The 13,021-nt window shown below is 36.5% G+C and overlaps 1 protein-coding gene across 1 annotated transcript in view; it reads right to left on the minus strand.

Moving 5' to 3' along the window:
* The window catches only part of gnaq (guanine nucleotide-binding protein G(q) alpha subunit), a gene marked incomplete at its 5' end in the record, with an annotated part of 32,249 nt that extends 20,727 nt beyond the window's left edge, over positions 1–11,522 (minus strand). The window contains 1 exon segment of the mRNA NM_214670.1: positions 11,366–11,522. Within this exon segment, the coding sequence (NP_999835.1) occupies positions 11,366–11,522 (157 nt within the window).
* Positions 11,523–13,021: the final 1,499 nt, after the last annotated feature.

Below are 13,021 nucleotides of genomic sequence, written 5' to 3' on the forward strand. Positions count from 1 at the left end.
ACTAACTAGTCTTCTTTCAAATATGGGGGGGGGGGGTACTTTAAGAGCCATTCTTTTCAGGGGACTTTTCTCTCTCTCTCTCTCTCTCTCTCTCTCTCTCTCTCTCTCTCTCTCTCTATGATGCTCTTCCACACAAACATAAATGGAATGAAAAAGATCACAAATCATTTTTCACCTTTCCTGATCTCAACCTTCTCTTTAAAGGCCCACTGCACTACTTGTAGCTACTTGCGCCCTCTATACAACAAACAATGCCTAATCGGTGACCATTGGTCCCCCATGATCCTCTTTTTCTTATGTTAACTGAGAGCCGAGTTGATGAGATAACCACCTGTTCAGTGACCTTGCAGGGCGGTCTAATCCCTCCTGTAAACTATGGCAGATAAGCTTTAAGGCATACATGGAGTATTGATGTGCAAAGAAGATCATAATCCATAGAAAACTGCATTAAGCATCAAGTAATATAAAATATTCCAGAAATACTCCAACCACCGGTAATAAAGATTCTGAGTGCCTACAAATACATGTACCTAAAAGAAAACCACCAATTCAAAGACCGAAAAATGAAAGGTTTATATAATTGGATTACAATAATTCCATTTGAAAGAAAGTGGAAGGAGTAAATGTCTCCCTAGCAACCCGGGCAAGCATCAGCAATGCTACATCCAGCCTTTCCATATGTACACTGTACACTGTACATGTAGGTGACAGTAACACCCTACATGTATCTTTATTGACTGATGCAACAAAGAGAATTCCTCTACCAATACTAGGCATGAAGCTTTGTATCAAAAGAACATCATGATTGGGAGGGAGGGAGGGCGGGTAGGCCTACATATGACCTACTGCAGGAATTTGTAAAGACCTCTTGCAGAGTACATGTACATGTATCTGTGTACAGTATCATGCATCTAATGTAATTTACTTTAGTTCACAGATACTCTACAGACATTGGATTCTTTAACATAAAATAAATAACACAAGGTAGGTCTGAGCATGTTTGAGCATTAACCAAGGGTGTGTTTATGCCTGATTTTGAAGGTAGAATGAGCGATCTGAAACGCTCATCATAATCGCAGTTCCACGGTGTACTGTTTATGCTCACTTCTCTGGCTCCTCCAGGCAAATCTGGCTGGGTGGCCTTGCAGCTGGATTCGCAAACCTGCACTGCGCATGATACGTAGACCCACTAGAGGTCAGTGCGTTGACCCCATTTAAACACATTTACAAATGATTGTGCGTTTATTCTTCCCAGAATCGTAAACGCACCTTTGTGTGAGTTTACGATCGGCGATTGTGATTGCCGTTTTTCGGTGATTCTACAAAAATGAGAAAGGACGCAACCGTGTTTTAAACTAAACACGTAACAGATGCCTGATTCTGGCCAGAAAAAGTTGAGCATAAACATACCCCAAGAAACATGTACATGTACACATTATTTCAGTCAACATGAATTCTGTCTAAAACACTATGTTTGTATAGATTGAAATATCAGACTAAGCCAAATAATCTATAGGTTTAGTTTGGTCAACATTCTTTCATCTGCTGTGGCTGTTCAGTTATTGATATGATTTTTGTACACAAACTTTTAATTGTCTAAGGGCGCGTTTATGCTTGATTTTGACGGCCAGAATCAGGCATCTGTTACGCGTTTAGTTTAAAACACGATTGCGTTCATGTTCACTTTTGTAGAATCACCGAAAAACGGCGATCACGATCGCCGATCGTAAACTCACAAAAAGATGCGTTTACAATTTGTAAACGCGTTTAAATGGGGTCAACGCACTGACCTCTAGTGGGTCTACGTAGCATGCGCACACAGGTTTGCGAATCCAGCTCAAGGCCACCCAAGGAGAATTGCCTGGAAAAGTGAACATGAACAGTGCACCGTGGAACTGCGATTACGATGAGCGTTTACGATGAGCGTTACAAATCGCTCATTCTGCCTTTAAAATCAAGCATGAACGCGCCCTAAGACAAGTATGATACTGATCATTTTCTGTGATGCTTTCAAATTCATACACCTTTGCTTCGTTATGAAATGTATGTAACAAAGAATTGAATTTCAATAGTCAGAATGTTATTTGCATACAGCCATACAGTGCTTCTTTGTACAGTAGGTCTGACAATTACATGTTCATGTACATGTACATGTTCATGTGTTTCGGACTGAACAACATCTAAACTTATGCTTGTTCACATATGGCAGAATAAGCCGCAGCTCTTATTTTTGTGTACTGCCCTTAACTTTTGTTTTCATCTTATAACACAGAGATGATTGAGTATACATGTACGTGTATACCGGTAGACTTTCTTGCGCCCAGCTACTTTCCCATTCCAACCTACCATGTACATGTACATGTAGTACCCCCAAAACCAACCCCCAAAATATGGTAGACCACACATTTTTTTGTACTGAATAAATAGCAAGTATGGAATATGTTTAAACTTAATATGTGCAATCTGCATTCAACAATTTAAATGCAATAACTCACAGCAGGTGACAGACACATGTAATAGTTTGTCACTAGACAAAAGTCACAAAAGGCATTAAACTAGAATACATGGTGCATAAATCAGTATCAACAAATGGTATGATTTGATATCAAACAACATTCTCTGCTCATGTGTAGACCATGAATCCCAACATGTAGTCTAATGAGCCTTTTACTTTTCACCAATTTTGTTATTTTTTAGGTTTCCCACGGTACAGTCTCTTTCATAGGATGAAACGTGATACACAATTTTATAGATTTATAGCCCAAATTATTATTAGCCGTATCATGATTTTCTCACTGTGAAGTTACAGTTTGAAAGAATATGACAAAGCTGGAGACATTAATAATGGAAGTTTAAAAATCCAGAGCGTGATCGTCTTAAATCGATTGCCCTCTGATGCCCCAACAAGTCTTTATTTGTAGGACAACAGCTTTAATATGCCTTTAATACACATGAACAAACTCTCATACATTTAGTCCTACATGTACAAATAAATTATACATTATATTCTTTGATTTTTTACTTCATGTACATATATACATTTCATAAGTTCAAATCAGCTTAAAACTGCACTTCACTGATTTCCAAAGATTCTTCTCAAAGCAAAAATAATGAATGGTATTAAGGCTGAGACAGTTAGAAACAAGAAAACCATATAGTAACTTTACTGGGCCTTACTGTTTTGATTTTTTCCCAAAAAATATTTCAATGATTGTTTATATTTTGTTATAAACAAGAGTTGTAAAGTAATCTCATTACATAGCATAAGGATTCAAGATTTGCAACTTTCACTGACATACTTCCCACTTCCCTAAACCCAAAGATTTCATTGCACAAATGTTCAGGTTCATTGGATTGATGTACATGTACTGGTACTTCTCCAAGACACCAAAATCGATATACAATGTATGTTTGTTCAGTTTTTAACATAAATAAATGCAAATGCAAACAAATTTTACTAAATAATCAAAATACTGTATATACACATATTATTCTTGAAATGTATTTAGTTGCTTAATCAATTTTTTCAAATAAATTTAACCAAACTTTCACGGTCCAAATTGATCATAAAGGGTGTCAGAAACCTAAAAATCCATCTCTACCCAGGTGTTAAATGGGTACCCGGTAGGATGCGACCGTCATTGTTGGTCAAACAGTTTTTGAACGTCAAGCTGGAATGCTCCCCAGGGAGTGGAGATTGTGCACACAGAGTGTGCGGGCAAGCACTGAATCCAATGACCAGGGTAATAGTATATTTGTAAAGCGCTTAGAGACATTGTATTAAGCGCTATATTGTATTAAGCGCTATATAAAAGCTAAATATTATTATTTATTATTCCAAAGTTACTGAAGAAAAAAATGAAAGGAATAATAAGTAAAAACAACAGAAATACTTACGTAGAAGTAACTGTCAGTTAAAACAATATTACCTGAGAAAGTGCATTGTTTCCAATCTACCCCCCCCCCCCCTCCCCCAACAAAAAAACAAGAGGCTGTCATAAAATGTGATGATTTCTACAGATCCTCAAATGTGTCTGCAGACAGTTATGTCCTTATGAAGACCATTATAACCCTACAATAAGAAATCAGTAGATTTATAGATGTGTGTATGCACATGTACATTAGATCTATAATGTGCCCCCCCCCCACTCCTCCCCCCCCCCCAAAAAAAAAAAAAAAAAAAAAAAAAATTAAAAAAAAAAAAAAAATTGTAAAAACATCAGCAGTGAAGTTCCAACCAATGAAGAACACAAAAGGTATTTTTCAAAAAATTCTATGACCTTAGAATAAACAGGTACATTGTGTAATAATAAATGTTCATGTGTGTGTAGTTGGATACTTATGTTATCATGGAAAGTCATTACAAAAATGTATGCCTACATTTAAAAGAACATCTGTTCATTCCACAATTCAAAAAAGAACTATAACGGCCTATATAATCAATAGTGCCATCACTCTGAGATGAAGGCTACATAAAATGTTGGACTTCTGTCCATAACCAAGAGGAATGTGTTCTCCCATTCAACATGTCAGAATCCTTTTCAGTATGGCAATATCCGAGCATTACTGCAGAGTGGCCAGTGCAGATCTAATGCGCACAAATTCTGCAGACATATATTATGCACCACAACCAAAGCATAGCAAACACGCACCCTTTCACTGACTATGCACGCTGCATTATTCACGCACACTCTCTATAAAGGCAAAGGGAGCCTATGGTCGGCTACATAACTGCCAGTGCCTGCCACACACAGTGCCATGCCTAAATACTTGTTCTGTGCTCAGGCACTGTGGGATGCAATGTGCAATAACAGCTTGCATACAACAGCATGTACATGTAGAGCCTGTAGAGTGAGTGAGTTGAGGCGGCGGCGACGACGACGGAATACAACATACTTGTGTACACACACACCAATCATGCACCTATACACTACAAGCACATGCAAGTACATGTATGGCTTCCTTAGTTATGTACCGTACAATAAAAGAAAAATGTACCCGCACAAATATATCAAATCAGATAATGTGCCCAATTCTGTTCAAATGAAAGCATAAGACCGACTTATTTGTTATGTCTTTATCCATTGAGACTAATTTCCTGCCAAAGGGGGGGGGGGGGAACAGGTGAATTCATATTGTCTCACCTCTTACCTATTATTTTATTTTCTCCCATTTTTTTTTTATGATAATTTTTTTGTTGGGGGGGGGGGGGGGGGGGTTGTCACCTATAGTTTTAAGCATGGATTAATACCTACTTGGATACATGGAACACACGTAGACCAGTGTATTTGTAACTGGAAAAAGGTGCAAATTAAAAAAGTAAGAGTGTGCATTTGCTCCTGGTTCGATCATACATACATCATTTCAGAATACATGTATGCAGTATCCGTGATGTGATTCACAAAGCATAAAGCAAGCCATTTGAAGACTGACATTTACATGTAGCAATATACATGTAGATACATGTAGTCGAATGATAACTCCCACAAGTAGTGTCGAATTTCATTTATAACATGTCATGTATTGTAACAAAACATTAACTTGGTATTTGTGATTGGTTGAGTTTTGATGTGGGGGGAAAAAAGGACGCAATATTGTGTAATTAATTTTTTTTTTTTAATGCATCAGTGCTTAAAAATGGTAGGCCTAAGCATCTTCACATAAATGTATGCCTATATAATACTGATATGAAATGACCAGCAATCATTTAAAGAAATAAAAGTGTTTTTCATCCCAGAAACTGGTATTCCACAGAGGAGGCTCCCTCCTTCCTTCTTATTCAACTACAGACTGGTCTCTCCAACCAACCAAGGCTGACGTCAGACAGTGACGCACAGGGGATAGCTCAACACATCAAGGTAAGGTTTCTGCCTCTATTTGTGGCCGGTTGCCGCATGCGGGGGTGGCACTAAACACAGGCAAGTTCCATAAACTGCAACAGGCTTATAAGATGTTTCCTCTCCATCCTTCTAGCATTTGTTACCTAATACGCCTTAATGATTATGGTCTCTCTATCCCTCTTTCTCCGCCCTTTGTGTTTCCCAGTCTCTCTCTATTCCCATTTATTCTTGTCTCCCGTCCCATCCTCCACCGTCTGCCCCATCTCCCTCTCTGTATTACAAGTACAATGCAGTGTTGAAGTTTTCCCTATAATTTCCAAATCTGGTTGTTTGCCAAAAAAACAATGTGTTTAGCAGTTAACTGTAAAAAATATGAATAATTTGTGATATTTTGTTCAGGTTATTTTTATGATGATACCAGAAGAACAGTTAAATCATTGGTTACATTAAGCAGGGCTCTCACTTAAAGGGATTGGGTATCTTTGCCTCAGATTCTAAACAAAATCTTGGATTTAGCTCATGCTGCAATCATAATTATTAACCTTTAGGTCATACATGAATCCCATGACTTTCACAAGCCAATCGCCTGGCTGATTATCAGGATATCTATGATTGGAATTAGAAATTTCAGAATTTGTTTTCCTAACGGTTTTTATAACACTAGTCTATTGAGAAATATGAGTATGGTGAATCTGGTCACTCAAATATTTTTACTTTTTAGAGGCACTTCATGATCATTTTGAAGCGCTATTTTTTTAGGGCTTCAATTTACACCATATCACAGACACTGATAACATGTAAGACCATGCATCTCAGATTTGTAAAACTAGAAACATTGTTAAACAATGCCTTTAACTTTTTTTCCTGGTTGCCCGTAGGTTGCCCGTAGTTTGCCTGTTGGCGTTTAAGGGTGCGTTCATGCTTGATTTTGACGGCCAGAATCAGGCATCTGTTACGCCTTTAGTTTAAAACACGATTGCGTTCATGCTCACTTTTGTAGAATCACCGAAAAACGGCGATCACGATCGCCGATCGTAAACTCACAAAAAGATGCGTTTACAATTTGTAAACGCGTTTAAATGGGGTCAACGCACTGACCTCTAATGGGTCTACGTAGCATGCGCACACAGGTTTGCGAATCCAGCTGAAGGCCACCCAAGGAGAATTGCCTGGAGAAGTGAGCATGAACAGTGCACCGTGGAACTGCGATTACGATGAGCGTTTACGATGAGCGTTACAAATCGCTCATTCTGCCTTCAAAATCAAGCATGAACGCGCCCTTAGTTTGTCAATGGCACCCAGGCAACCGCTAATTTCAAGCCCTGTTAAGTGACCTCCTATTACTGTATCATGAAACATAGCAAGTGGAAAATAAACCCATGCCACAAAGGGCACAGAGATGTCTCATATGAGTCTTAATTTTTCCATTACTTTATCCAAAACTAGTAATCCATTAGTATTTTGACACAAAATGTCTTCACAAATTGTATTAATTATTATTATACTAGGAACCACATTGTATTGTTAAAACATCCTTTCTGCAAGTATATCATCACCCTCCGAACATAAAATCTTGATATCTTTTGGAGTTGCTGGAAACAAAGATTTAAGAAAACTTGCTGAAAACTACATACATACAGTTGTATGTACACCAATGATGTATTTGCATGGTGGTATCACATATCTTTCTCATTTCACTATTACTATAGACTTCACTATTACTATAGCCTTTAGAGCAAATTCATCCAACAAGCGGGTATTTTTTCACAGGACATTTCTAAAATTAAGGTTTTTTTTGGTGCATACCGTAAATCTCTGTGTATAAGGCGCACCCCCATTTTTTTTTTTTTTGTTTTGTTGCCGAAAACCCACGCGGGGAAGGACCTTCATTTTACATCGAGGTGCAGTAGGCGCTGATTTGTGCTTGTGAACTTGTCACAAATAATAGTAACGATGTCGTTTTTAGAAGAATGTGTAAGATCATTAGCATTAAAAACAATAGAGTACCTAGGATAGAACCTTGTGGTACACCATTTGTTATAGAAAAACAATTTGAGGAATTAGAAAGATTACTTTAAAACCAAGACGACAGACAAATTTGAGTGTTGTTGTAGTTTCAGAGTGGCGAGTCAACACACTGAATACTGAGCTGAGAGACACTGCCAGGCATAGCGCCATAAATTGAAACTAGAATTTTTTATTTTTGTTTTTCTGTACCTGTGTATAAGACGCACCCCCGACTTTCAATTTTTTTTGGCGGCAAAAAAGTGCGCCTTATACACAGAGATTTACGGTAACCCTTTCCTTTTGTCATCAGTCACATATATTGTCTTCTCAAAACAAGTTACCGTATTTGCCCGCGTAAAGGCCGCAGTATTTTCAAAAGAGAAAATATCAAAAAGTCTGGGTGTGGCCAATCCGCAACAACTAAAAATTCAGCAGTCAAAACAGCGCGTCCATTTGTACATATGGGACTACAATAACTATACAATGGTACAGGACATTTCTAGAATAACTTCACACATCTTACTGACAATTTTATGTTGCATTGTTGACATGAAGACGAAAATAAAAATATTTTTCTAACAAAATCTACCGGTAGATCTAGATCTAGATCTAAGTTCGTGGCATTGCATCGCATAAAAATAAAAGAAGACACTGTTACGGAGCTAACTGCCGCGCAACACAACTGTGCATCTAGCCGAAGTCGCAATTTCGTATTACACTGCAGAATGGTAGGGGTATATGTAGGATACCAAATCTGACTGCGATACAGTACTAGCTTAAAAATTGATATAGATTTGCTAAAATACAAGAAAAAAAATTAGGTAAATTTCCTGTAAATTTATAAGAATATTGATGATTTTGGTATCAGTTTGTAGGAAAAATAGTGTTCTACAAGAAAATTATGATTATTTTGTTTGGCCTGTTTTTTTTTTCCTCTACGAAATGTCAAAATCAAAGATGGGGGTGCGGCCTATGCGGCGCTGCGGCCTTATCGCCGGCAAATACGGTAAATGAAAAAAATTTGCTTCATAACTCCCAACAAAAGAATATTCATCATCAACTCCACATGATGCGGTACTACATGTCATAAAAATGCCACAGCAAAAGAAATTAACAGAAATTTCTTCATTTCTAGTCCACCAAATTTACATAAAGGGAAGTCCACCCTGACATGATGGAGCTCCCTGTTGACATTCAGTTAATTCAAATTGATGCAGAAAATTCAGATAAAGAGAGTTTGACAAAAATCTTATGGAAAATAGTCTTCGAGTTTTGAAGATTCCACAAGGAATCATTGATTTCCTTCGTGACCATCGGTTTACTTGTTTGTATCGAAATGAATGATCCATAAGAATATGTTTCAAACTTAGGCACAGGTATTTTATATTTCATTTAGGCACAGGTTTTGAGGAGGGGGGGGGGGAGGAAATTATAACAATTTTTTTAATAAAGAGTAACTTGTAGAGGAAATCATAGGGTTGTTAATTGAAGTAGATTAGTAGATATCTTCTAAAGTTTGAAAACTAAAGCAACTTTCTTTATTGTACAATAAATTTTCCTCAAACTTTCAGACCCGTTTCTTTTACTGAAATCAACACTGTAGCAGGATTTACCCTTATCACAACTCAGAAATATCATCTTCTCCGATACTTGGTCTAATTCAAGTTCCAGTTCAGTAATCATCTTGCTTTGAACTTTTCATTTCTATCTCTTATTTGAACTATAGCATTTCTGTTTGTTTGAGAGAAATTGCTTTTAAACACAACATCATCCTTGTTGGTTACACAGATGTAACTTTGAAAAAAATTACCCAATGAATAAATAGATAAATCATAAATATGACTACTTTCTGACCACATGACTATCAAAATTATCAATAATTCTTGGTAGAATTAAAACCTCAGCCCATGTGACTCTTAAATCACAAGAATTCTTTGTAAACAATGCACCACAACATTTGTATTCACTATGAACATGACTGACAATGAGAGCGGACAAAATATACAGTTCCTCAGGTAGACAAAGGAACATCCCTTCACTGCTATTATGTAAAAATGTGTAGAACAGGTGTCACATGCATATTCACCTTTTTACATAATAGCTGTGAAGGGATGTTCCTTTGTCGACCTGAGGAACTGTATATTTTGTCCGCTCTCATTGTCAGTCATGTTCATAGTGATTTTAACCATAGCAGTTTACACTATGAACATGACTGACAATGAGAGCGGACAAAATATACAGTTCCTCAGGTAGACAAAGGAACATCCCTTACTGCTATTATGTAAAAATGTGTAGAACAGGTGTCACATGCATATTCACCTTTTTACATAATAGCTGTGAAGGGATGTTCCTTTGTCTACCTGAGGAACTGTATATTTTGTCCGCTCTCATTGTCAGTCATGTTCATAGTGTTAGAATCGCCTATTAGTGACGTTTTATTTTTATCTTTTGATCCTGAATGGCCTGAATAACAAGTTGTACATGAGCAGAATGAACAAAAATCGCAGAAAACTATATTTCCAATGCAGTGTGTTGTGCAGTTCTTGAATAAGAGCTAATTGCTCGTAACTAATCATTAAAGTCTCTAAATTGGCAATGCTGTGCAAAATAAATCGCTATTTTAGTGTACACATTGGCAATTTTTCGGTCAAATTTTTGAATTTTCTTTTACACCAGTTCATTAAATAATTTGTTTTCCTTCAAACTAAAAAGGAGTGGAAAAGGAATCGAAAATAAGTTTTATTATTACCAATCTGAGGAGGGAAAATGGATAAATCTAGAAAATAAGAAATCTCTGAACTGCTATGGGTTAATATACATTTGAGGCAACCAATGCACCAATTCAAATAGCATATGTGATATGCCAGTAAAATCAAAATCTTACAACAGGCCTGCCCTCATCAGACCGAAGATGCAAAATAATCCGCTATTTTTAACTAGCCCGATCTCAAATTAGCCAGCTGATTTGCGTCTTCATCAGACTGCAGTTGCAATTAGCGGGCTATTTGGTCCAAAAAAAATTGTTCCAAAATAGCGGGCTAATATGCGTCTGCCAAGCTAGTTTGTGATGAGGGTATCGGTCTGGTGAGGACGCAATTTCAAGTCTGAAATTAGCAGGTTATTTTGCAACTTCGTTCTGATGAAGACAGGCCTAACGTGCATTTAGCATAGATTCCATCTTTATTCAGACCCACCACGTTTACAAAATCAATGAGATACACCAAAAATAAAACAAGCCCAAGCCCAAGTACAGTTTGAGCCTGCGTATTGGAAGGTCTATTGACTTGTGTCTGGCGTCAATCTAGGTGTGACTGAGGTATCATTATGCTGGCTAAACTTTCATTGAAGTTACTTCTTTAATATCCTCTTGTATCTTTTCAGAGCCAGAGGGGCATTAGCTCTATGTTAAAGTACATTTTGATTTAATGTCTTTCTGGCTCCAAACAGACAAAATATGGCATCATATATCAAATTACATCAAGATTACTAAATCAACTTTAAAACAAGATGATACTTACTATTTTGCTGAATCTGTGAGCTGGTATTCTCTCCTTCTGTCATAACATTCTTGAATTCCTGAATCATTCCATATACAATCTACATAACCTATGTATGGCTCATGAAATACCGTTACTGTTTCGTGGTCTATTAATCTGACCTCCTGAGCTTTTTTCTGCAAGATAAAAAAAGAAGAAAACAAAAATTGTGTAATTATACTTAAATACAAATGCATTTACAAAACATGTATTCAACATCGTTTCCATCTGTACACTTCCTATCTATTTTGTTTTTCAAACGTAAACATCAACTCATCCAGCTTTAAGACTACTAGCAGTCATTGTATTGCTATACAAAGTCTCATGTAACTATATGATAAATAATTACATTTTTGAAATAAAAAAAAAAAGTACTGTTCAAGCAACTTTTCTGAAGAAAACTTGATAGAGAATCAGGTTCCCACTACAGTCTGAACGTTCTATCGTAAAATAATTGTATAACTTGCCGAGCTTATCGTAAGCAGGCACCAAAGAGTGGACAGCTGTTCTGCCAACTAACCTTGTCAATATTAGTTTCTTTATACAATGCTGTTTCCTAGTCTGCATGCTCCGTTTGTCATACAATGGTTCTTAATATGATGTTTCTTTTAAAGAGTTTCATATAAATTTATTTAGTCTGAACAGGCTTTTGATTCCATTTGAAGAATACATGTTAATCATGCAGAGAATGATAAACTATATTAGATTTATGAGAATTTTGATAATTTGTCTGTGACAATTTAACAATCATTCAAATAATATTCATTGATAACTGCATATATGTGCAAAAACTACTTCATATTGAAAAATAAATACATGTCAAAGTCATCATTGTGCATCAATTATAGGTTTATGAGACAAGTGCAATAAAAAAGAAAGAAAGAATGGAGAAGAAAAAAAAATATACCCGGTACATGCACATGCTGGTATTATAAGCCCAAGTTTACTGCAGAGCTTATCTACATGTACGCTATTGCCCACATTTACATGCACCCTGTATTTCTAATGATAATCATCTATAATGCATACCAAAATGCGAACCAAATGATAAATATCACTCATGCATGTACCTGCCATCATTTGAAAATAAGAAATCTGTACCATTAGCAGGGGTTTGGGGGTGCAGACCCCAGTGGGGTCAAGGGGTTACAGGCATAAATGTACATGTGTATTGAACAGGCGATCGCATGGCCGTACCATGGCCATTTAATTGAATTGAATTTGAATTGAATTTCTTTATTGCCATGCACAAAATAAAATGAAGGCATAAAAATCGTTTTACAGCTCACATTTGTATAAATATAACAATACATTAACATATCATAGACAGTAACTACAAATAACATAAATAACATAACAATGTAATATAATTTAACCTCTCTGTTGAGAGCCAGAGGAATTATTTGATTATTTGTACTCCCCTGGCTCCCAACAGACAATATTAACTTAAATAAAAAGCAGAAAATGTACATGACAACAATCAATGTCATTTAACATATAAATATAACAAGTCACAGCAAAGATCTAAAAATCCATTATGCATCAATTGTTAAAAATTTCAGATAATAATTGTCCATGGCCATGTATGTAGCGGCAGTGTAACTGGAAATACGCAGTAAATCTTTACAAAAGAGCTAA

This window comes from Strongylocentrotus purpuratus, unplaced genomic scaffold (assembly GCF_000002235.5).
Source record: "Strongylocentrotus purpuratus isolate Spur 01 unplaced genomic scaffold, Spur_5.0 spur5_scaffold_6, whole genome shotgun sequence".
Taxonomy (NCBI): domain Eukaryota; kingdom Metazoa; phylum Echinodermata; class Echinoidea; order Camarodonta; family Strongylocentrotidae; genus Strongylocentrotus; species Strongylocentrotus purpuratus.